Source organism: Phaseolus vulgaris, chromosome 1, assembly GCF_051622355.1.
Source record: "Phaseolus vulgaris cultivar YP4 chromosome 1, ASM5162235v1, whole genome shotgun sequence".
Classification (NCBI taxonomy): domain Eukaryota; kingdom Viridiplantae; phylum Streptophyta; class Magnoliopsida; order Fabales; family Fabaceae; genus Phaseolus; species Phaseolus vulgaris.
This window is the reverse complement of record NC_143498.1, coordinates 8,844,649-8,871,015: the sequence shown is the minus strand read 5'-3', so window position 1 is coordinate 8,871,015 and position 26,367 is coordinate 8,844,649. Positions and strand designations below refer to the sequence as shown.

The window sequence follows — 26,367 nt, the reverse complement described above, 5'->3', positions numbered from 1 at the left end:
GTCGGAGACGCTGTTAGAGCCTTCATCATTGTTGTTGCCGCCAATTGACGGGTGACTGGATTTGTCCTTATCATTTATGGCTTCTTCTATTCCCTCTTCCGCTTCCGCTGCCATTGTGGCTTCGTCCGCTGCCATTATGCCGGATCCATCTATTTATACTAATTGGATGGAACCAATTATGACACTTGGGTCTCAGATATTAAACTAAGGCTTAAGAGTCAAGGTTATGTTGATCATCTTACCTGTCCCATTGTTGCTGAAAATGAGGTTTCTGGTTGGTTGAAAATTGATGCTCAATTATGCATTGTTATCAAATCTACCATTCACTCATCTTTAAAACAAAATTTTCGTACCTATGAGACATGTTCGAATGTTTGGGAACAAGCAAAATTATTATACACCAATGATAGTCAACGTCGTTATGGTGTGTGTCAAAATCTCCTCACAGTTGTTGCTCCCAAACGTCTTGATGGTACAATGACGTTCTTCATGATTTTAATGAGTTATTACCTCCTGCCCCCACTCCTTCTCAAGAACTAGAACAAAATCCAAGTTCTTCATGTTATGGGGTTTACATGGCCTTCCTGATGATTATTCTCATGTTCGTGATCAAATTTTGTGATCTCCTATTGTGCCCAATTTCACTTCCACCTGTTCTACCCTTTTGCATGTGCCAGATAAACACACCACTGATATAACGCCTCATGTTGATGACTCTTCTGCTTTAGTCTAGGAAAGAGCAAAGATCAAAAGACAAAACTAGAGTCCTAGGTACAGAGATAGGTACAACACGTAGTAGTTTTCCGATAAAACTAATTAATGCCTATATTTGATACCTTTTCTAACAGTGTAGAAGTCTTTTGAGGTCTTTTTTTTTTCTGAAAATGATGGCAAAGGTGTTGTTTTATTTTTTTGAAAAATGTCATCAACAAACACTACCACATAGTTACACCCAACTCCCGAATGACTATAAAACACAACGATCGACCTCACTTCGATTCGTACCTATTGGACTACTACACCGAATCTACAAAACCATTTATTGAGAAACTATTTAAGACTATATAAAGATTTAGGGAGACAAAATATGTACCCAAAAGACTCCCATCCAGCAACAAAAACTAGGAGATTGCTCCGTATAAATCTCCTCCAGCAAATCACCATGTTAGAAGGCCTTTTGACATCCAATTGATAAAAAGGCCAATGTCAAAAAGCAGCCATGGCTAAAAGTAATTTGATAAAGGCCATCTTGGCAACTAAAGAGAAGGTGTCACAATAGTGTAATCCAAATATTTGAGTATAACTTATGGCAGCTAAATGAGTTTTGAGCGGATCAATAGCATTATTAGGGCCAACTTGACGAAAGATTAATCAACAACAAATTTCCTAGGAGGCAAAGGAACAATATTTCGACTAGCACTATTCTGAAGAGCACACAATTCATCAATCATGTATTATCACTTACCAAGGTGGGCTAAGGAATCACCTATAACTTTAGGAATTGATACAGAGGAGGGGAAGAGAGACAAACACAATGGGATGGAGACAACCTGTGATAACTCAGAATGACATAATGAGGATAAGGATTACGAGTGGAATGTGTACCTTGAAATAATAGGTTAGTTGTAGAAGGGGAGAGTTGAATAGAGCTTTTGAAAACTTTTCGTTGTAGAACGATGATTATACTATCAGAGAATGATCATCTAATGGTTGGAAAATGTTTCAAAATAATTTTTGCAAAATCTTGAAAACGAAAGTAGACAACTAGTACATAAGTAATAAATGAAGTAGTGTAACACTCAAAGTTTTATACTAGTTCACTCCAACACTAAGCTATGTTCAATTCTCCTTTAGAACCTTTAAAAGGTTTTACTAATAAAATATTGATTACAAGTACACAAAGTCACTCTCGGTTGTTCCTTTATGTCTCCCTAAGACAAAGAACAAATATTCTTTAACACTAAGTTACTTTTGACTTTCCCGAGTATTCTATTATTGTTATTCTTGGCTACAACAAAAAAAGTTGTTAGTTTACAAGAAAAACACTTTGAAGAGAGGATATAAACTATGAACACTCCTTGCTAGAGAGAATGAAACTTCACAAAGTGAAGGTTTTACAACTAAAGCTCACTCTTTCTATTGCCTATTAGTTGGTCTATGATCTTGCACTTACAGAAGCTTTTCAATACATTTGAATGCAGAGCACTTAATTTCAGGTAGGCTCACTTAGCACCACTAGTTGTTTCTGCGTAAGAAAGCTTTTATTAGTAAATGTCTTGAAAATGAGCGTTGGAGCTTGCGTCACTGCTTTACCAGAGGTTGATAGTCTTTTGCTTACATCTTTTTCTAATGCGTTCAACTTGCCATGCAAAAGGCAACTTTTCATTTGAACATCCCTTTATATAATTAACAACACCAAGTTGAGCTACAAACTCTGAGTTTTAGGATTCCAAGTGAGTTTGAGTGTCACACTAAGTAAGAATGAGCAGTATATATGAAAGAAAACCCACAAATTCATTGTCCTAAGATTTTGGGTCGAAGGTGATCTCTTGGTATCTTATATGGTTTGCTCATGGCTCATTGGCATTGAATCCTTCTAGTGTTTCCCCTCTCAAGAATCCAAAACCGAGAATGTTGGTATACTATCGTAATCATTGTGGGATTTGTACTTGCATTTGGAAAAGAGTAGATGGTCTAACAAATTTAAATTTACATCTTGTGAAATCCATATGGCTCAACATCTACTAATTTCATGTTTGCTGTTTGAACACACACTTAGAAGAACTATGATTAGATTGATTGTACCTTAACATACTTTTACGAAGTGCAGTATGGAGATTAGACAATGATGGAAAGCCTTCTAGAATAATGTGCTTCTTCATGTTTAACAGTGCAACATGGTTAAAATGAGTCATTATCTTGTGCCCAAGCTCAGTGATATTAACTGAGCTTAAATCAGCAGCTTGCTTCTCCTCCATTAGATCTAAAGAGAACCTTTTCCCCTTCATTTTGACAGTGAACAGGTTCTACCCATCCTAGTCTTTGATCAAACATATTTTGTCTTCAATGAAAACTTTGCAGCCTTTTTCAAGCAACTAGCCAACACTTAAACAATTTTTTATTAATATTGGTACATAAAGCACATCACTGGACAAGTTTCAATTGCAATAGTGCCCTTTCCTTTTCAACTATGCACTCTCCATTGCCAATTCTGACTTTTAACTCCTTGAACAACTCTTTATCTTAGGTCATATGATGTGTGCATCCACAGTCAATAAACCAAATTCACTATTGTTGCTGGTGGCAAGACAGGTTGCTGCAAATAATTGGTCGTTCTTCTTCTATTGATCAGCCACTTGAGCCCTAGTTTGAGTCTGCTTTTTTTTCTAACAAATTTTTTCAGTATGACCAAGCTACTTTCATTTGTTGCAGCATATAACCTCTTTCAACATCTAAAGTGAGGATGACTCCTCTTTCCACGGTGCTGACAAGGAGGATGATTTGACTCCTCATCTTCTCTTTTACCACCTTAGTTAGAACTCTCTCATTGCACAAAGTTGCTCTCTGTGAAGCTTTCTTTTTCTTTCCTTTGTAACCATAACTGAGATTCAGCTTGGCCTGTAAAGCAAAGCAAAACATTTTGTGTGCCATATTTTCCCTTTTCCAATGTAATTAACACTAAACACTTGTCATTTATAACCCTCAACTTTCATTTTGGCAACCAGGACAATGTTTTGTGCACTGTTCAGAAGTTGATGAGTTAATGTCGATTGGCTATTTTCATACAAATAATTCTACCAAAGGATTTATGAATTAATGGTTGGAAAATATATGAGCAGGAGTGTTAGTTAAGATGCATTGTAATAAAAACTGTATTGAAGCGGCTAAGACAATGTTCAAATTTGTGTTCTAAATTGAAAGTTAAGAATTTCTTTGCGAAGTCCCAAAGCTGAAGAGGAGCATATTTTTTCTTCTAAGGCCTGGGTCATATATTGTGTGTAGCTTCATTAATTAGATAATGAGATTCTAATATTTCTTCACATTCTCTTCGTTTTCAGCAGAAGACCTTGGATCATTTTAGACATATAATCTTGCTCTCTTCCCCTCAGGTTTCCCTTCTCTTCTGACTCTTGAAATCATTTCCTGACACGCCTTTTACTATCATTTCTTAACAGTGAATGTACACTTGCATTTAGGTATAATATTGGTATTTTAAATTGGACTAGATAGATGGTCTCTGTCGCATATATAAATGCATGCGAAGTTTGATAATCTATTTCTTAATAAATATTACGTCTCTAGTATCATGGTGCATCTGAAATGAATTCAAATGGCAAATAAACAAGGTTTCTGGATTTTTCATTTTGTTAGAACTATATGCTGGAAGATGAACTTTATACTCAAAGTAGTAAGATTTTGTTGGAAATATTTTATCGTTCCTAATTTAGATCAAATAAAATACTAAGTGGTTGTTTGGTTTCAGAAAATGCTTTTGCTTTCACTTTTGATAGTAAAAATGTGACGTTATTTTCACTTTATTTTATTTTATTTTATTTTTGAGGATAACAAGTCTGTCAACAAAAAGTAAATGGAAATAAGATAGCATTTTTGCAATTAAACGTGAAAACTATAAATAAAAACAAAAAAAATATTTATTCAAAGTAAACAGACCTTAAATATGTAAGGAACCTTATGTGTATGTTAAGTTAAGGAAATCCTCTTTCAATTTCTGCGTTTTTCTTTTCTCATCCCTGTCTTATTATGGATTTTACTTGGATTTATTTGGTTTGCTGTTAAATAATTAAATTTTTCAGGATGGTTATGTGCCTTACCATTCTGCTAGAATTGAGTCATGCCAGGCTGCTTCACATGACAATTCGAAGAAGGGTAGAGTGTTCCTAGAGATGCTCAATGCTTGTTTGGACCAAATTCGTTCCAATCCCTCTGAACGTCGAGTTTTCATCCGATGTGATGTTAATTTTGATGCCAATTCCTACGGCAAGAATTTAAACTCTTTAATTGGGAGGGCTGCTCATATTGAATTTCTGGAGTCTGACATTTTTGCAAGGTTCATAATGTGGTCATTTCCGGAACTATTTTGGTAGCTATTCCTATAAAGTCTTGTTTGCATTCATGTTTTCTAGAGCATTCCCACTAAATATCATCAAGAGAGCAATTCTGGTCAGATTTCAGTCACAAGTTTACTCAGAATGATCTCCGTGGTATGTGTAAATTGGCTGGAGGATATACCTAAGCTGCATATTTAGTCTGCTTCAAGAACACTTGTACACATAGCTTCAGGAACAATTCTTAGTATAGTCATGTAATTATTTTAGATTAGGTAGATGACTATTAATGCCATGTTATGTTATATACGAAGCTTTTATCATACTGAGGGAATCGATTCAGCACGCATTGCAACGCAATTACAAAATTAGGTATAAATTATTTACTATGAAATAGGGATATATTTTAAACTTTTAAAAACTGAATTATACTCTCCTTTACATTCTGGAGTTCATACAGCGGCTGTGATTCACATTTTTAATTTTAAATTACGGAGAAATTTTTATCAATATTTTTCCCCGCTGAGCAAGATGACGACCATATATATCTCAGCCTTCTGTTATCGATAGTCATCTTTTTTTTTTCCTTTTTAGTAAAGCAAGTACGATGCTATCTATAATCTCAATTTGTAAAAAAATCATATACATGATGGAGCCAAACTAAACTCGTCTTCAATAACTAAAGAAACCTATAAAAAGGTAGAAGATATTTATCTCATCAATACTAAGAAAAAGGAGCAGAACACCCTACCAACTATTATTATGATACCTAATACTTTGAGCAGCAAGGAAGTCAACATGTCTAATACCTTCTTTTAAATCTCATTTCCTTAAGAGTCGTATTTAATCATCTATTCAAAAGCCTCTAAGAAACAATGGTAAAAGTAGCAAATACTTAAATTATACTTGCTTTTATCACTTTTAATCCATTTACTTTGTTGTTTCGTATGATAAGCAATTTAAATAGCATTTCCCGCCACATGATCATGACTTAAAAAGAATAGAAGAAGATAAAACTTAAAAAAAGAAAATCCTTTTAATCTGGAGAGTAAAATATTAGAAATTTCTTGTAAAAATTGCGTTGTACATTATTTATTTGTAACTTTTAGGATTTTGTAGAAATATATTTGGACAAACTTTTGGTTTTCATTTAGCAAAAGTGGCATGTAAAATATGAATAGAAGGCTGAAGTCTCACATTTTTTCAAGACAATTTTTCGTCGGTCTTGAATAAGTCTTGGAAGCGTCGTGCACTACAAGTTGCACATATCTTAGGTTAGTATGCAAGAGAGACTATTCTTATTTCTTGTAAAAATCACTTTTAAATGAATGAGATATGTAAAGGGTTTCTTAAGCACTCTCTTATTAGTGTGTCTAACAACAGAAATAGAAAAACAACTCTATAATATTGAAAAGAATCCCACCACATGTTGCTCCAAGAAGCCAACATTCATAGTTGCTCCATGTGAAAAAGCTTTGACAATACTAAAATCCCTAATTGAAGAATTCATTCTTCTAGTACATGGTTACCCATTATATTATCATAAGTGATAAAAGTTTACTTTTTTTTATAAAAGCTTTCATGTTATGCATCACTATGCAATTTGACATCTCAGCTAGGCTGACACTTCAAGTAACAACAATCATCTGTCATCACATGAAAAAAGTATTATTAGAAAAAGGAAAAAAGAAAGAAAATACAAAAAAAAAATATGGGGGGACTAGACCAAAACTCATATGTTAACAAAAACTATAGATAGGTAGACTATACCTAATAATAAAGAATTCTAAGAACATACTAGATGGAAACATATTATACCAATGAAATTATTCTCTATAAATAAATCCTAAATTAGCCAACTTATCAACATACACATTCCCTTCACGAAAAATATAAGAAACTCTAAACCTGATTTTCCCACAGTAATTAAGACAAGTATTTCATCGATTATGAAGCATCCATAAAACATTATTCCTAACAGTAAACCCAGCACAAACCAAGGCAGAATCACATTCAAACCATACATTAGTAAGCCTCATCTTTTGAGCTTTCTCCATGGCATGTATAACTCCATAAAACTCAGCAACCAAAGCAGTTTGAACTTCAAGAAACGCAAAGAAAGCACCAATAAACTCCCACATACTCCCACGAAAAATACCTCCACAAGTAGCAAAACCAGGATATCCCCTAGCAGTCCCATTAGTGTTAATGTTAACCTAGCCTGGTGAAGGGAACTCCCATCTAACAGGAAGAGGACGAAAAGCTTTACCAATACGAGTATTAATACCAAAAAACTTAATCACATTGAAATTCAACATATCATTCTTCATTTGAAGCTTTAGACGAATTTTCCACTAGACAAGTTAAATCTTTAATTACCGAAATAGCCTTAGAAACATCAATCTTATCCTGAAATCTAGCATAATTCCTCATATGTCATATCATCCAAATAGAAAAAGTTATCACGGTAAGCTTAATCAATTTAACCCATCACTCTTAATAAAAGAAAAGATCACCCTTATTATAGAAATGAGAAGTAAGAAAAATTTGTTGAACCCAACTCTAAATGTGCAAAGCATTAGAACATTCAAAAAATAAATGTTGAATAGATTCCTCGTGCTTTTCACAAAGCGTACACATAGAACATATATGCAAACCTTTATTATGAATATGCATATCTGTAGGAAGCCGTCCATGAAATTTTTTCTAAAGTATTAGAGTTTTGGAAGGCAGAATAGATGAAGACCAAATGGGTTTACCCCAACCATAAGGAACTCCTGGTTCCAAGAAAAAAGTCCTAGCCGATTTAAGAGTGAACAACCAGATCTAGACTCCAATTAGGCATTTGTTGTAAAGACAAGTGAATGTTCCAATCACAACTTGTCCAAAGCTGAGAGACTGTATCCGGAATGCTAGCACCATTAGATAACCTTGCAATATTTGCTAAAAAGAAGTAGTAAAACACCATTTATCATTCCAAAAATTAATAAAAGTACTTGTTCCAACAGTCCAAGAAGAATAATCAAGTTTAGTAGAATAAAACTGTTTAGTTCCAAGCCAAAGAGATGAGGATCTGTAAACCATTGTAAACTCGTATTTTGATTTAAGAACCCTGTCTTTCAGGAGAAAAGACCAAGGCTTATTGTTATAAGCAAAATTCCAAGCAAGCTTAAGAAGATATGCATTATTTTCATGACAATCTTCAAACCTCCATTCTCAAGAGGAGAACAAATTGTATCATAATTCACGGTAACTATGCCTTTTTTTCAGAATATCACCAGTCCAAATAAAATTTCGACACCACTGTTCAACTTGCTTAAGAAGTGAAACAGGTCATTTATACATATTAAAGCTATAAGCTAGAAATCCAGTAATCACCATATTGACCAACTGAATCCGACCCATCATGTTAAGGAATTTACCTTTCCAAGATGCTAGCTTCAATTTGACTTTATAAGCCAAAGGTTGAAGAAATCGACACTTTGGAACACCAATAAAGATAGACACTCCTAGATAATTGAAAGGGAAACAACCATGACTACAATAAAGAATACGTTAAATTTTGGTAACAAATCTTGCAGAATTATCTACAATGAAAAAACTACTCTTAGAATTATTAACATATTGACCAGAAAAATCATCATATGTTTTAAGAAAAATACTACAATTTCTAAGAGACTTATGATCTTCCCTACATAAAACAAATATCTCATCAACATATAAAATATGAGAGGGAGTGAGATAACCTTGCGGACTAGCCATATGTAGAATTTTCTTATCATTCACAAGCTTAGAGATACCTCTACTAAGAACTTCCTCTGGAAGACAAAAAAGTAAAGGAGACAAATGATCACCTTGTCTGACACCTCTACTGCAAGGAAAAAATACACCAAACTGCCATTTATTCTAATAGAACGCATAGATGCGGAGAATTGTACTAATCCAACCGAAAAACGAGGGGTGAAAACCAAAACGTGTCAAAACTAATAATAAAAACTTCCAACTCAGAGTGTCAAAGGGTTTATGAATATCAACTTTGTAAGCCACATTACCTCCTCTAACATTTTTAGAAAGCATGTTAATAGCTTCAAAAGCAATACCAATGTAATCGTGAATCTGTCTACCCTGCACAAACTCATATTGATTAGGAGAAATGATTCAAGCAGCCACAAGTCAAGCTTATCCGCCATTATCTTGGAAATGATATTAAATTAGAAATTAACAACAGCAATGGACCTGTAATCTTTAATGGAGTCAGCTCCCTAAATCTTAGGAATAAGAGATACCACATTACTGTTCATTCCAAGGAGAACCCAGTTTTGTTTAAAAAACTGTTGAGCAGCATTGCAAACATCTGTCCCAATAATTTCCCAACAAGAATGATAGAAAATGCCACCAAAATCATCAGGACCAGAAGCACTATTACCATTCAGATTAGAAACAACATTCTTGATTTCCAAAAAATCAGGACATTTAATCAACATCATATTCTCCTCATAGGAATCTAGCTCAAGAATATAAGTACCAATAAAATCTTTCATATTACTTATATCCAGAACATTAGAAATAGACTCAGCATAAAAAAAAAGTCCAAAATATGATCCTCAATGAGTTTAGGATCCTCAATAACCTCATTATCAATCTATAGACGATGAATCTCACTAGAATTATTTCTCCTCTTGACCATAACATGGAAAAAAGCAGTATTTCGATCCCCATCTTTAAACCGTAACATCTTAGTCCTTTCTTTCCAAAACAAATATTGATAGTGAAGAGCATGATCAAGCTCCTCCTTAGCAATCTTTTCTTGATAGAGAAGCCCATCAATATCAGACAAACTAGTAGTCTCTAAATTTTGTTGAATATCAAGGAGGAGACCCTGCTTAAGAAGAAATGCATTGTGAACATTACCAAAAGAATTTTTATTCCAGTCTCGGAGCTTAATTTTCAACCTTTTTAACTTATATTGCAAAATAAACATAGGACAACCAACAACCTTATTAGCCCAAGAATCATGAATAAGCTTCATATATGAAGTGTCCTGAAGCCACATATATAAGAAACAAAAATTGATAACCTTCCTTAAAGAATTACTAGCAAGAATAGGGGAATGATCAGAACAATTTCTAACAAGAACCTGATAAGTACAAGAATCTCATTCATCCAAACACACTACATTACATAAAGTCCTATCCAGTCTTCTATGAATTTTATGCTGCCCTCTCCTTCCATTAACCAAGTATAACAAGATCCAATAAAAGGCATACAAGAAAGATCATCGGTATTAATCCAATCAAGAAATTCATTACAAGAAACCTGATTAGGAGCCACCCCCTCTTTGCAATTAATTCAATCAAGAAAATCATTACAAGAAACCTGATTACAAGAAAGATCATTAGTATTAAAACATTAGACGGTCTAGTTATCTTTAGATGATTTAATACTCTACTAGATGGTCTTATGTGTATAAGAAAATCTATGAGATTTTGAAAATAAGAAAAACTATAAGTTGTGTAAAGGTTTCTAATAAAGTTTTATTTCATGTGCAATTTAAGTTAATCTTGTTAGACGGTATATAATATTAACATGTTAGACGATCTCACAATGCTAAACATGTTAGACAATCTCAAACTATTAAATATGTAAGGGGTTTTACAATGTTAAACTCGTTAGACAATCTCACAACACTCTACATGTTACACGGTATTGTTTTCGCTTACGATCTATGTAATCAAATTATTTAGAATAAGTTTACTTTGTTTTCCCAAAGTTTCCTAAGAACTTAAATGATTATTAAACGTTTACAAACCTCGTATTAATCTTGTTTTAATGAGTTAACACCAAATATATGCTTTAATGTTTTTAAAATATTCAAGACTGAAAAGATTTCGAAATACAACATTCAAAAAAGCTTTTGAATATAGAAGTTTTTCAAATTCATGATTCTGTTTAATTCTAATTGTTTGCTTTTATTACAAAATATTACAAGTTTGTTTGTTTCCATAAGTAAATTTAACATTCAATACACAAAAATCTATCAAATTAGTTGTTTCCTTTTCGAGCATCTATGCAAAATCAATGAAGTTATGCATGGCAAAATTTATGCAACATCAAGTATTATTGTTTCGAGCTTCAAATGATCATCTTTTTGAAAGGACTATAAGACGAAGATGTATACAACAACTTTATGTAGAAAAGATTCAATTGTTTAGAACGTCTAGCTTTTTGGGTTGTGTTTAAACTTTGTAAATCTTCATTACACTAGTCCTAATCTCATAAAGAGATTAAGACTAGTGTAAATTAAAGAGATTTGTAAATAGTCTTAGTCCATTGAAAATAAACTAATCTTTAGAATAAGAATTCGAGATTAAGAAAATAATTTATTTGGCTCAAAGCAATGATTAGTTGAGTCTAATGGTTTAAGTAATTTTAAAGAAACCTAATTATGGCAAAATTTAAATTTGGAATACAAAACCTTCCGTTTTACTTTCAACGATTTTAGGAAACTATTACAAATCTTGTGATATTCAAAGATGAACTTGGGTTGTGGGGGTTTGGTCTAAATTTTAAACATTATAAAAAAAAATGAGTTTTGATGTTAAATAACATACCTTGAGTTCTCTTCAAATTATAGAATCACTTCTAATTTTATCAGTAAATAAACAGAACCTAAACGAATTGTATTAAAAGAGAGTATTCTTATGATCAACGAAAATGGTTCAGTAATGTGGTATCAAAATTCAAATTTACTAAGTATAAATAAATTATATTCCACAACTTAAATTACAACCATAATAGTTATCAAGAGTCTCGTACATTAGGGCCTATATTTTAGTTTTTTCTACGTGCCCATGACATTTTCTAGCAATTGATAGTAATTCATAAAGTGCGAAAAAAAAAAGATGACATAATTAGATGCATGAACTCTAAGTCAGATACAGGTCAGCGCTCGGACAGTAGAAAATTACACGTTGAATATATGGAAGCAGCAGCAGCATTCACCGCTAACTCTTTCTCGGAGCTATTAAATGTCGATGATCTACACATTGTACAATATCAAAATTGTCAAATTTCTGATCATTATTGTAGAAAGCAGATTTTTTACATTGGTATAAAATTCTGGACAATTTTTAATGCATGTTTAAAAGGGGAAAATAGGGGCAAAAATACAATCTGTAAATGGCTTATTGCTTCTAAACTTCACACAGATAGTATTCACAAAAATACTCAAAAATGTGTTTCCAAGACTCATTTTCAAAGATAAACACAGATTAATTTGTCCAGATCAAATATATGATTACCATAAAAAATTCAGGGCAAGGGAAATTAAACATGGGTAAAACGTATATTGAACAGAATCTAAACTGAACCAAACATCCGTGATAAAAGACAAGGAAAACCCAGGTATTTCACTTATCTAAACTGAAAATTGAACACATAATAAAGCAACAAACTTAAGGTACGTAATTCCCTAGGTAGAGAAAGTGATAATTTTCACAGGAACAAAAGTTCCAGTACAGTGCATAAGTATGCATGAGGGAACAGAATTAGTAGTCTTTCTTGAAAATGCATAAAGCTGTTTCAGTTCAATAGCAAAAATAGACACACAATCTCAATGGAGATCAAAAGCCATTATATGCAAACATTTATCAGCTTGCCTTGAAATAAATTTCAAGAGGATGCTTGGTACTTCAATTTTATTCTTATTCCTTTAAAATATTATATCAATTTTATTTCACTAATTTATAATGAGCATAGATGGCTCACAACAAATTAAATTTGCTTTATTTTTTCAGAAGTCTTGTTCTCTCCTAAATTCCAAATACTGATAAAGTCCATATTGGGATGTTATCTTTGTGTCTTTCTAGTTTAAAGATACACAACCTGACCAAAAGTACCAAGTCAACAACATCAATAGAACATAATTTTATGACATGTGATTAACACATTTACCTGGAATTTTTTTCAGAATTTCCCAGCTGCTGTAAACCAAAAGCCACACTCCAGTTTACATGTTGAATGCCCTGGTCACACAGCAATTGTTTTTCTTTCACTTGATTCAACCAACACTCCTGAAATTACCAACAAGGAAAAGTTCAGATTTGGATGAAGGAAAAAGCACAAACTTGTTTCTCAGTAACTTGGCATCTTCCTAGGTAGTGTTGGCAAAATCCTAAGTATTGGTTTATGAGAAGCCACTAGTATTAGTGGGTAGCTTTCCTAGACTCTGTATTAAGCAAAATAAACAATAAGTGATCAATTGTATAATACCCTCTTCATCAAAAATTCAAATCTCTCCCATTCCAAAATATTCTCTTTACTGCTAAAACCTTATTAAAAGGACTGCTTGTAATTGTATGTTTTGTAGACACGTGTGTTCTTATATATAATGAAGAAGAGATAAACTAACAAGTAACAAAATCAATAAATGAGAAATATTTGCTAAGATATTTCCCTATTTGATGTAATCAAATATCATATTTCCCTATTTAATGCAATCATATATTTAACACTCTCTCTCAAGCTAGAGCATATGTATCTAAGTCAAGTTTGTTATAAATGTTATCACCCAACATCTTTGAGAGACCTAGTGAACATATCAATCAATTGGTTGCTAAAGCTAACAATGTCAATAATGACAAAGCTGCATCAATTTAATGTAGGTGTGTGAAGATGACATGTTGAGGAACTAGCAACAAATGGTGGCGAGTAGTAGCTACATGATTTCATTCTTAGTCCTAATTCTCAACAAGAGCAGCTATGACAAATGGAGCATCAAGATTAATGCTCTCCTTGGTGCGCTAGATGCTTGGGAGACACCAAGAGGTCATATCGAGTTAAAGAATAGGGATGACCTCTAGACAAGAAGGCTCTCTATCTAATCTATTGAGGATTAGAGTATGATGCCTTTGTGAAGATTTAGGAACCAAAGCCAACAAAAGAAACATGGGAGAAGCTTCAAACCTCATACAAAGGAGCAAATCCTGTGAATAAGGTACGTCTTCAAAAAAACCAAACTTTGAAACATTGCATATGAAAGAATGTGAAATCATATCCGACTATTTCTCTAAAGTCTTAATGGTCACTAATCAACATAAGAAAAATGGTGAAAAGTTTGATGATGAATAAATTATGGAGAAATCTCCTAGATCATTTGATACAAAGTTTGAAGTTTTTGTTGTCATCATCGCATAAACAAAAAACTTGAAAGCTATGACTATTGAGCAACATTTAGAAAATAAGAAAGGGATCATAGAGCAACTACTTAGATGCAAGTTGATTCAACCCACAAAGGTCACAATAATCAAAGCCAACAAGGACAAGGTTGCGGTGGAGATTGAGGATAAGGAAGAGGTCATGATGAAGAACATGAACAAGACGATGTTGGAGGCCCTATGACAACAACAACATTCAAAGAGGAGAAAGCTCCACAAGAGGTTATTGGAAGGTGACACCTTATTGATGGCTTGCACGAATAATGAAAGAATTGAAGACAATTGTTGGTACCTAGACACTATAGCAAGCAATCATATGTTATGAAGCTCAAACACACCTTTTAAATGGTCTAACACATATCAGACACTGACACGCATACAACAAATATCGATTAAGTGTCCAAGTCAAAAGACATTTTTTTGGATCTCTACAATTGATGATTTTTCAAGGGTGTATTTTTTAATTCCTGTTTGAAGTTAAATAGAGGGGGAAATGGACTACCATTGGGTTCTCAAAGTTCATCAAAGAAAGGATGAGCACATGCTTTATGCACAGTGCACCTAAAACTTGGAGAGTATAGCAAAAGCCAGGATGCAAGATCAATAGCTTCCGAAGGCATCTTTTTGGGAATATCTTGCGTCATGGGTGTGCTTTTATATTTGGGATTCATACGACGTTCCTCTCTAGTGGGTGTGCCAAGCACCTTTATAATATGTACGAGTTGGTCAACAACATTTTCACTAGGAAATAATGGCTGGCCTAAAAGAACTTGTATTGATTGAACTTAAATACTTAGTGGCACCAAATATAAGTTTTGATGTTTGATAGAATCGTGAACATATGCACGATATATTAGCTTCACCTGAACCATAACTTTTGCACTACCAAAATCACATTCACTTGGTGAGTAAGAGGATCCACCAGTATATTTTTAGTCTTCTTACTCACCAAGTGAAGCTATGGGATTTTGGAAGTGCAAAAGTTTTAGCCCAAGGGGAAGCCAATATATCATACATATGTTTACGATTCTATCAAGACCAGAACTTATATTTGGTGCCACTAAGTATACAAGTTCAATCGATTTTGATTTGTTGGTTGTGTAGACCAGCTCATACATATTATAAAGGTGCTTGGCACACCCACTCAAGAGGAAGTACACGGTATGAATCCCAACTATAATGACTTTAGGTTTTCACAGATAAAAGCACATCCATGGCACAAGATATTCCACAAAAAGATGCGTCTAAAAGTTATTGATCTTGCATTCTGATACTCTCCAAGTCTTAGGTATGATGCGCTTGAAGCATGTGCTCATCCTTTCTTTCATGAACTCCCGGTTAATTCCTATTTGAAGTTAAATAGAGGGGGCAATGGACAACCATTGGGTTCTCGGAGTTCATCAAAGAAAGGATGAGCACGTGCTTCAAGCGTAGTGCACCTAAGACTTGGAATTGCAAAACCCAGGATGCAAGATCAATAGCTTCTAAAGGTATCTTTTTTGTGGAATATCTTGTGCCATGGATGTGCTTTTATATGTGGAAATCTAAAGTCATTGTATCATACATATGTTTACGATTCTATCAAGACCAGAACTTATATTTGGTGTCACTAAGTATACAAGTACAATCAATTTTGATCAGTTGGTTGTGTAGACCAGCTCATACATATTATAAAGGTGTTTGGCACACCCACTCAAGAGGAAGTACACTGTATGAATCCCAACTACAATGACTTTAGGTTTTCACAGATAAAAGCACATCCATGGCACAAGATATTCCACAAAAAGATGCGTCCAAAAGCTATTGATCTTGCATTCTGATACTCTCCAAATCTTAGGTATAATGCGCTTGAGGCAAGTGCTCATCCTTTCTTTCATGAACTCCCGGTTAATTCTTATTTGAAGTTAAATAGAGGGGGTAATGGACGACCATTGGGTTCTCGGAGTTCATCAAAGAAAGGATGAGCACAAGCGTAGTGCACCTAAGACTTGGAATTGCAAAACCCAGGATGCAAGATCAATAACTTCCGAAGGTATCTTTTTTGTGGAATATCTTGTGTCATGGGTGTGCTTTTATATGTGGAAATCTAAAGTCATTGTAGTTAGGATTCATATGACGTTCCTCTCTAGTGGGTGTGCCAAGCACCTTTATTATATGTACGAGCTGGTCAACAACATTTTCACTAGGAAATAATGGCTAGCCTAAAAGAACTTGTATTGATTGAACTTATATACTTAGTGGCACCAAAAATAAGTTTTGGTGTTGATAGAATCGTGAACATATGTACGATATATTAGCTTCACCTGAACCATAACTTTTGCACTACCAAAATCACATAGCTTCACTTGGTGAGTAAGAGGATCCAACAGTATATTTTTAGTCTTCTTACTCACCAAGTGAAGCTATGGGATTTTGGAAGTGCAAAAGTTCTAGCCCAAGGAGAAGTCAAATATATCATACATATGTTTACGATTCTACCAAGATCAGAACTTATATTTGGTGTCATTGAGTATACAAGTTCAATCGATTTTCTAACTTCAAATTGAGAATTTCCTAAGATAAATTTCAGAGTTTCAAAATTATAAAATAAAAAAATTGTAGCTAACAAATTACCCAAAAACCATAACACAAATTAACATCTCCTAAGTTCAATATTTAAAGTCAAGACCATTACTATGAAATTAATGCCTGCTTATAGAAATAGAAAATATATATCAAAATATAAAAGTGAAAGTTAAAGTAATAAAACAATTAAGAAAGAAAAACTATATATGGTTAAACATACATTGATTTCCATCAACTGCCCTCAAATTAGAGAGAGAAATTAATAAGGATTTTCTGCACTTGATTGATATACATATAATTCGAGATCCAATGCTAAGTTGCTAACCAACAAGGTCAGAAATTTAAATAATGCATTATTTTGAAGTCACTTAACACCAACCGAGAAACTTGCTGGTATCTTAAACTAAATCGCTACTAAAAGGTCGAAGGCACTAAACTGAAAAGAGATAATCAAAGGGGCAGTCCTGATTTTGATTCTAATAGCTAAAAAATTAAATACTCAACCCCACTCCCTAAAAAATAAAAATAAACAAAAAAATGAATGTAATTTATAGCAAAGAAGCTTAGCATGCATCTAATTAATTATCTCCAGGCAAACTCCATCCCTTTGCAGGAATGGTGCAAAAATCTGGCAACTAAATAAAGCTCTCAATGTTCAGCCAGATTCACACTAAAGTATTTGTTTGTTACAACAGCCAAAATAGAATAACGATCAACAGAAACAAACCCATAAAAGGTAATAAAATAAATTTGAACTAAATTGCAGCCATTATACTCATTAAGACAAGAAAAATAAGTCTTGTAAAGTGCGAAGGAACAGAGATCAAAACAAAGGTAATACTTTATAGAAATAGTCAAGGAAGCAGGATTTCAAATCCTATTATATTTCTGAGTCAACAAAAGTGCATTAGAAAAAATGGGGAGAATACTCAAAACAAAGCTATTTATAGTTATTTCAAGGGCAAAAACAGGTTTTTGAGACCTGTATCACAGTTTATAATCCTACTGAAAACATACTAAGAACATAAACAGAAAACAAACCAGCCACTACCTTACGTTTCTTGTATGCGCACCTATTCCATCCCCCACAATACCTTACTTAGCTTGTACAAACACCTATTCCATCCCCCATAATTTCTCATATATTATAGCATTTACTAAATTACTGAACCGAAAGAAGTCTAGAGTAAACCACAAAAATATTAAAAAGATGTTGTCTCTTATGCACTCACTAGTTGTTTTTCCTCTTTTGAAAGTGCTTCATCCTATTATATTTCTGAATCAACAAAAGTGCATTAGAAAAAATGGGGAGAATACTCAAAACAAAGCTAGTTATAGTTATTTCAAGGGCAAAAACAGGTTTTTGAGACCTGTATCACAGTTTATAATCCTACTGAAAACATACTAAGAACATAAACAGAAAACAAACCAACCACTACCTTACGTTTCTTGTATGCGCACCTATTCCATCCCCCACAATACCTTACTTAGCTTGTACAAACACCTATTCCATCCCCCATAATTTCTCATATATTATAGCATTTACTAAATTACTGAACCGAAAGAAGTCTAGAGAAAACCACAAAAATATTAAAAAGATGTTGTCTCTTATGCACTCACTAGTTGTTTTTCCTCTTTTGAAAGTGCTTCATCCATATGATTAAACAAAGCAGTCCATCTTGACCCATGCATATCTGCAATTTGGCTAGTGGGAAGTCCCGCAAACATTTTCATAGTGTAAGGATCACAATCTTGGCTATTAGCAAATTCCTTTGATATAAGTAAAGGTAACTCAGTAGTGATAACGGATCGAACTCTCCTCCTACTTCGTCGCAAAGCTGGGAATTATAGAAAAAAGTACAAAAAATAACATGTAAGCAGCTTACCTACAAAACCTGGCAAAATGAATTAGATATATGGCTTTACCTGAAAGGCGTCCTTTGATATCTTGATGCAGAAGCTCCAACCATTGAGAAGCAACAGTAGCAGCTGGAAAACACAGAACCACCCATATCAGCAAAGGCACAAGGAAGAATCTATTTTAAGGAATCTTTCTTCAGTATCCCAATCTATCACTGAACAACTACTTATGGTACCAAATGTATAACATTTTCTACTCAAGTGTAGTGTAAAAAACTAATTTCAGACCACATCAGTTCATTGCTAGCTTTTAAACTCTAATAAGATTAAGAACCCTTGCATCAATTATGCATTACATGAAAAGACAAGCATAAAAGGAGACAAAAAAGTAAACTGAGCATAATAAAGCACAAGCATGAGGGAAATGGTTACAAGCCTTTTAGGGAAAGAGATGAAACCGTTGTGACATTAGAAGATTCATCGTTTGACAAATTGGTAGAACTCATTGATGCCCTAGTTTCAGATGACAATTTCAGAGCCAAAACATCATCCTCCATAATATTCGTTGACTGCGTCATACAACTTTTAAGACTTCCTTTCTCTGCAGTGCTTGTGTCATGATCACAAACTTTACCCTCCAAAATCAGGGAAGAAGAATCATTCATTGTTACAGGAAACTTTCTTGGTTGTTTGTTCCCTGAAGAGCTAGGTAGGACCCCTTCCTCGGCCACATTTTCTTGATCCCTCTTACTAGCTTCTAAACTTCCATGTATTCGATGTGCTGCTTGCTTGCTCGCTGTGCTTGTGCTTTCATGTTTTTCAGACCTTACAAGATTCTCAATAATTGAAAGAACTTGTTTTCTATTCCTAACATGATTTATAATTCCGGGGTTCAACTCATTCAGCAGTCCACTTGGAGCAGCAATCTTGGTAAATCGGTTAACCTGTTCCCTCTTTGCAAGTTCCATCTTTTTCTTGAGCATTTCACTCTTACTTTTCCTCCCACGTTGCTTCGGCTTTGGAATACCAGCGTGAGAGGGTGACCAAAAGCCATATTCCTTCATCTGCTGCCATTTCATCATTGGATCTTTCTCCTCCAAAGGTCCAACACAGCTTCCACTCTCCGATACATCCTTCAACTTAAGAGAATTGCGCCCTCTAGAGGAACCTGCAGGATCCAAATTCACAGAGCTTGAAACATCTTCTGCATTCAGATCCACATTAATTCCCCTAGAAACTACTAAAGTACCATGTCCTTTATCTTGCTTCTCAGTCAAAGATTCTTCGGTAACTTCAACATAGCCCCCGCTCTTGTTTGCTTCAGCGTTAAGATCCAGAGGCCTATCCGCAAAATTCACCTCTTCCGGCAACGCGTTCCTTCCTATTTTCCCTTGTTGAGAAGATTCCAAGGCACCCAACGACCACTGCACAGTGTTTTCCTTCTTGATTTTAAACTCCGAATAACGGCTATTAGTTTCTGAACAATATTTATTGAAATCCCAAATTAAAATTGAGACTAAAATGCAAGTATGTGGGATTGAATTTTACAAAACAAAAACAATAATTAAATCGGATATTTAGATGAAAAGCTGAATCCTTTGGCGATAAAAATGCATGCTTGTGAAAAGCTAAAACGACGTAGTTTGGCTGAAACGCGAAATTACCCTCTGAGTGAGCAAGGGAGCCAAGATCTTTCATCTTGACTCGTTTACGAGCGTTGTGCTCAGCGTGAGTGATTCCTCGCTTCTCTCCCGCGATCTGAAACACAAAGGTCGAATGAGAAGATTCAGATTTGAAAGCAAGAATCGAAAAAAAAAGAAAAAAAAAAACCGACCTTGGAATTTGTGAGGGAGGACAACAGCGACGCTGTTCCAGAATTGCAATCCTCGTTCATACGTTAAATCAAAGATTGTAGTGTGTGAATGTCGGAAGGAGAAATTTAGGGTTTGTGAAAATGGATCTGGTGGGTGAGAGTGTGTGATAGAGCGAAGAGGGAAAGAGAGAATAAAGTTTGAATTCGCAGATAAGTGAGCGCGCGTTCCCTCCCATGTCCTGGGCTCACATGCATACAAACAATATGGAGAAGACACGCGCACCAATGTATTTTCAAACATTCAAAAATTGAAAAATCTTCATGTTTAAACAATGATTGATTTGTTGTTATGTTGCTACGTTGTTCCGAATAAAAAAACTGATTTCTTAAATATCTGAGATTTGTAAACAAAAATTATATACCAATAAAAAAAACTATGTTTCTATGAATGAAAATTCTTCATCCAACGATTTTTAGAATTTATATGTTATTTACAATAATTGTTTAGGGGGGAAAAGGAGAGTGGTCATTTTCAAATTAAAAAAAATTGACATGATTATTATGTTATTTTCAAAATTGTTTGAATGAAAAGATCAAAATGTATTCTTTGAGTAAAAAAATATCATTGTGATCAAATTATCATAATTATTAGATAATCAAATTTATTTACAAATATATAATTTATGCTTTTAATAAATTTATATGAAGAATTGTAATTATATTTATCATCAACTAGTAGGAATACAGGCGCTCTCGCGCCTGTGTATCTGCATTTCTTTTTTTTTCATTTATCTATTAAACAATGTTATTATTCGCACACTTATATTAACAATAGAAATTTATAGTACATTATGAATAAAAAAAATGTCATTATCATCACTATTATGTAAAATCATTATATCTTTGTGCGAATTGGTTTAACGAATGCGAGTTATTAATCATCATTCTAAGTGTTTCATTCTTTACAAATTTTGTTTCTTACGAAAGAATGTCAATTATGAATAAATTGCAAAATGCACACATATATATAAGAAAGAACAAATTTGCAAGGAAAATAAGAACAAATTTGCAGAGAAAAAAGAGGAGAAATGAGAGACAAATAAATATAATTATAAATAATATATAATCATAACAAGTGTAACAAAGAAGTTGGAAAAAGTGAAGAAGAGAATGTGCATACCTAAGAAGAATGAAAGAGTTCTTTGTGTTGAAAGCATGAAACTTTCTTCTTCTTTTTTCTTTGATCATTACACATCATTACACTTTTGGGAAATAAGATTCACTTCTTAGATCCATCGGGGTTTTTCTCAACCATTGAAGAAGAAATGGAGAAGAATGAGATTTGAAGGAAAATGTTTGATTAAATAAGTGAAAAGAGGAGTGACTCAAAACATTTTGAATTATGTTTACAATTACTCCATAATTCATAATTCAAAATTTAAAATTCAAAATTTAAAATTTAAAATTTAAAATTCAAAATTTAAAATTTAAAATTCAAAATTTAAAATTCAAAATTCAAAATTTAAAATTCAAAATTTAAAATTTAAAATTCAAAGTTTAAAATTTAAAATTTAAAATTATAAATTCAAAATTTAAAATTCAAAAATTCAAAATTTAGTTTTTAAAAATAAAGAAATCACAAAATGATAAAGATCTCCTCTCATATATTTTTAAAATAAGAAAATAAAATATATGTATAAGGATAAATTTTGAATAAAATAAAATAGAAGTTAAGAGGAAAATCCCCTTTATATATAGGTACAGATTAAATATATTTTAATCATTTTTATAATTATGATTTTTAAGATTTGATATTCTCAATAATTATGATTTCTTGGTATGAAAGATAATATTTTATAAATTTTATGTGGAAATTAAGAAAATTAAGGATGATGAGTGGGCCAAGTATGTAGATTAGGTAACTAAATTATGAATAGGATAATGAGTTAAGAATACTCAAAAATATTCTAAATTGCTTCTAGAAAATCAACTACAATAAATAAATACATTACTATGAACTCAAACTCATAAAAAAACACAAGATATTGTCCTTACACGTATGCAAGACTTAGAAAGATGAGAGAACTTGAAATTTATGTTGTGTTTGGATTGGAGGGGATTTGTGGAGAGAGGAGGGAGTGAATTTGTGAGAATTAGAGAGGAGGTGTGAGAATATGTAGGAGAAAATAAAAACTTGTTAGAACTAAAAAGTAAAACAAAGTTTATCGTTGGAAAACTTGATGTCTCCAACTATATGAGCTTGGTGAAGAATGTGTTGTTAGATTACTAATCTTACTTTTTAAAAGTGATTTTGAGTTGTTTATATAATATTTTTTATAGGTTTTAATTTAAATTTGTTTTAGAGTTTTGAATTCTTTAATAAAAGCTAAGTAAATTTTAATTGATTAAAAATATTTTAAATTATCTAATATATTCTTATCTTTTTTTGTGTTTACAACTTGAATTATTCTTAAGAATACCATAAGGAAGTACATTTGATGTTATGGTCTTTGCCCATTTCTCCTTCTGGTGAGGTCTGCTAGATCCTTGGCGGGATCTTCACTTGAAAGTTGAAATGACTTCTCATAGTGTGAATGGTAATTTGAGTTCTTGGTCATCTCCTTGTTGGCTTGGATTGCATCACTACACCTTCACCCTCCCGAGTCAAATATCAATCTACAATAAACATCAAACAAAAGCATAATAAAATTCTTTATTAAAAGAAAATTAAGACAAGTGCATATAAAGAAAAAAAAGTAAAGAAACAATGCCCTTTATTTTTGGAAGAGTTTTATGTGAAAAACTTAAGGTCGTTACTTTGGAAATATTTGTTTCTTCATTTAGTTTCTGCCATTGCTTTATGCTATGAAATAACAAGACAAAGTACTTTTTTTTATATAATTTTGAGAAGAAAAGTTAGAATTATGTTTTGAATGAAAAGAAGAGTCCAAAGTATGCAATCCCCCTTTAAGGATATTTCCCTAATTATGTTTGTAGGGGGTGCTATAAGAGACTCTTAATCTTTTCTAGTTTTTCTAACATCTCTTCTTCCTCCTCTTTTATCTCTTTTCTTTCTCATCTCTTTCTATTCTTTCTTTCTCTTCCTTCTTTAATAAGAGCTTGTACTTTTTTCTAAACTCGTTATCTCTTCTTATTAAGTTTTTTTCTCCAACTATAAATTTTCTTTTGTTTCATTTCTTCTCTGTGTTTTTTTTTTCTCATAAGAAGGCGAAACAAAGCTTCTTCTAATGCAAGCCTTTAATTCATGGCATTTCAATATTTTTGATTTTTTTTTTCTAATTGCAACATCATATTACCTTTGTTTTCACCAAAACATAACATATTCTTGAAAACTTAAAGTAGTCATTGACACTTTTCTCTCTTCATTTACTTAGTGACAATAAAAAAGTTTCTCAACCTTCATCTTCTAATATAAATATCCTTCAAAAAAATTATTTCCATAGAAGGGAGGAAGTTCTACCTTAGAATCTTTATAGTGTTTCTTGTCTTCTTTGTGAACTCTTTCCATGTTTTCTCCTAGATTGTTATTTTTGTTTCATGAATTGAACTAACATGTCTTTCAAATCCTCATCTTTTTTCCTAACTTTCGCATCTCTTCTCCTAGTTGCATCATCTCTTTTTTCAAGTTTTCTTTCTAATTTTTTTTGAAGATTCTAATCTCATCTCTTAGATTTAACTCTTCATTATTATCCTTGTAGCTTCCATGCACACTAGAATGTTTACAATATCTAAAATGGTCACTCATTTTTTATCAAAATAAAATTTTCAAGATTTTGAATGGTTTTCAATAATATGGAGTGATAGATTTTCACAAAAAATTTCAAGTGAGTATGTTCATGTGCCTTTATTTGGACCAAAGGAAGGTTTATTAAGTGTGTAGAAATGAGATGCTAGTTATTGCCATAGATTAAGATTACTAACATAAAATTTTTAAAATAAATAAACTTCAAAGTAAATTAGACAAATCCTAGTGTGAAAGTCCAAGTGATAATTGTGAGCCCCTTGAAACACTTTCACGAGTCTAACATATTTCTATTATAAGACTTACTTTCAAAGACATTTTCCCAAGACACCCAAGAAATAAAAGAAAATACACAAAAATAGAAAATTACAAGTTACAACACAAATTTTCGTAACAAAAACATCTTAAGCATACAAGCTCATGTTAGAAAGAATTTTGCTACGAATTTTTGGTGTTTGTGATGGAAATTTCGTCACTAATTTGTTTTGAAGTATTTTTGTGTGGATTTTTTTCCACCTCTCAAATTGCCTCTTCTAACAAGAGTTTTCACTATTTTAGAAGTTCTTCCTTAACTCTTAAAGTCACCGAAAGTAACTTGAACAATAATTCACCAAGACAAAAAAAAATACTACCCTAAAGAGAGGTGACGATGGAGGACCTTCCCAACCACCTAAATCATCAAACTCAGAAGAAAAAGAAGTATTGAATAGAAGATTATTTTCTAAAAGATTATCTTTTTGAAGCCTTGTAAATTTGTATAGAGTAATTAGGATTTTCTAATTCAGTTTTTAAAATTCTATATTAGACTTTTTAGGCCTTGTATTTGGGACAAATTTTATATTAGAATTGAAGAGCTTGAAGGGAAGTCTACTTGTCATCCACATAGGCACCACATGGACACCTACATGGATTCGTTTTCCTTTCTTTTCCCAAAGTTACTATTCTTCTTCCACATGGTGCAATGGGGGCACCTACTACTTGCCTTCTCCTCTTCTTGATGCAACTTGTCACATATTGAATGGAAAGCTTTGGGGTACATGGATACATGGCAACTCATGAATGAAGTTTTTTAGGAGCCACATGTCATTCCATGAATGGAGAGTTTTCGAGCTCCATTAGTCACTTTTGACTCTATAAATAAAAAGCTCTTCTATTGTAAACATAAAACTTTAATTGAGTAATGAATCTCAGCCTAAATGGTTTTCAAAATTTCTCTCAAGTCTCACTTCTCTTTTCTCTCACTCTCTAAGTGTAGAAGCCTTAGAAAAGTTAGAAACTTGGCCTAACCTTTTTCCTAACACCCTTCTCCAAACCCAAACTCATTCATATTCTTACCCATTTTCATTGAAATCTTTCGCTGCCATATCTTTTCCAATCATTCAAACCATCTACTGTAAGAATGTATGACTTTAAATTAGAGGGGGGTGAATGGTTTAAAGAGGGTTATCGCAAACTTTTAAGTCAAGAATGAAATTACTTCGAGAAACAGTTGATAAGGAAATCAGTTTGCCAAAACACAAAGCAAAAACCACAGCACCAGAAAAACAATCGGTTGTTTCGCAGAAACAATCGGTTGTTTATACCAGTTCACAAATATCAAAACTGAAATTAAAGAGATTAAGGATAGAGAGAATGCACACAAAGGTTTATATTGGTTCACTCTAAACCCAGAGCTACATCCAGTCTTCCCAGAAACCACTGGGGAATCCATTAAGCAATCAACCCTATATCACTTACAACACAACCAAAGAAGTGACATTGATCCCCTCAAGACACACACTTCCTTTGGTCAAACACAACAACACTAAGAATGCTGATCTTGATCCCCTCAAGAACACACAACACTTCTCAGCAAACACACAAGGTTCTTTCAACAGATACAAAGGATTACACTTGTTACAGAACAAATCTGAAATCAATACAAGATGAAAAATCCTATCTCACACTCTTTGATCAAACTCAATCTCTAAGCAATTCTCAAATTTTCAAAATCTCAATCTCTTGAAAAACTCAAATCTATTTTTCTGTATATATTCAAAGTTGTTGTTTGTTATCAAATCTTAACAAACTATTCATTGCATTTAA

At 33.0% G+C, this 26,367-nt stretch overlaps 1 protein-coding gene, 1 non-coding gene and 1 pseudogene across 3 annotated transcripts in view; 1 reads left to right on the top strand and 2 right to left on the bottom strand.

Annotated features, from left to right (window-relative positions):
- LOC137813437 (uncharacterized) overlaps positions 1 to 5,434 on the top strand; it is a 28,788-nt gene extending 23,354 nt beyond the window's left edge. Inside the window, exons 16-17 of the transcript XR_016519319.1 lie at positions 4,059 to 4,109; positions 4,815 to 5,434. This is a non-coding gene — a transcript (uncharacterized LOC137813437). The remainder of the gene's footprint in view (positions 1 to 4,058; positions 4,110 to 4,814) is intronic.
- Positions 5,435 to 11,794: 6,360 nt separating this feature from the next.
- LOC137813436 (uncharacterized) lies at positions 11,795 to 20,881 on the bottom strand. 2 transcript variants are annotated; one of them, XM_068615683.2, is made up of 8 exons: positions 20,541 to 20,840; positions 20,371 to 20,464; positions 19,956 to 20,183; positions 19,143 to 19,874; positions 18,773 to 18,835; positions 18,467 to 18,684; positions 13,020 to 13,138; positions 11,795 to 12,105 (listed from the first exon to the last, which is right to left on the bottom strand). In XM_068615683.2, the coding sequence occupies exons 1-8, from the start codon at positions 20,598 to 20,600 to the stop codon at positions 12,009 to 12,011; spliced, it is 1,611 nt and encodes a 536-aa protein (XP_068471784.1). In that variant the 5' UTR covers positions 20,601 to 20,840; the 3' UTR covers positions 11,795 to 12,008. The 2 variants fall into 2 exon arrangements, with proteins under 2 accessions (XP_068471784.1, XP_068471783.1); XM_068615682.2 differs by having other exon boundaries at positions 19,143 to 20,183; positions 20,541 to 20,881.
- LOC137815327 (shaggy-related protein kinase eta pseudogene) lies at positions 14,600 to 15,399 on the bottom strand (annotated as a pseudogene).
- Positions 20,882 to 26,367: the final 5,486 nt, after the last annotated feature.

What these genes read in the sequence shown, in the direction of transcription:
- LOC137813436 (XM_068615682.2), bottom strand. Translation starts at nt 20,600, where the DNA reads ATGAACGAGGATTGCAATTCTGGAACAGCGTCGCTGTTGTCCTCCCTC. An exon ending in CCTCCCTCACAAATTCCAAG is followed by an intron (nt 20,465 to 20,540) that starts GTCGGTTTTTTT and finishes TTTGTGTTTCAG; the next exon opens with ATCGCGGGAGAGAAGCGAGG. An exon ending in AATTCTGAAAAAAATTCCAG is followed by an intron (nt 12,106 to 13,019) that starts GTAAATGTGTTA and finishes TACAATGTGTAG; the next exon opens with ATCATCGACATTTAATAGCT.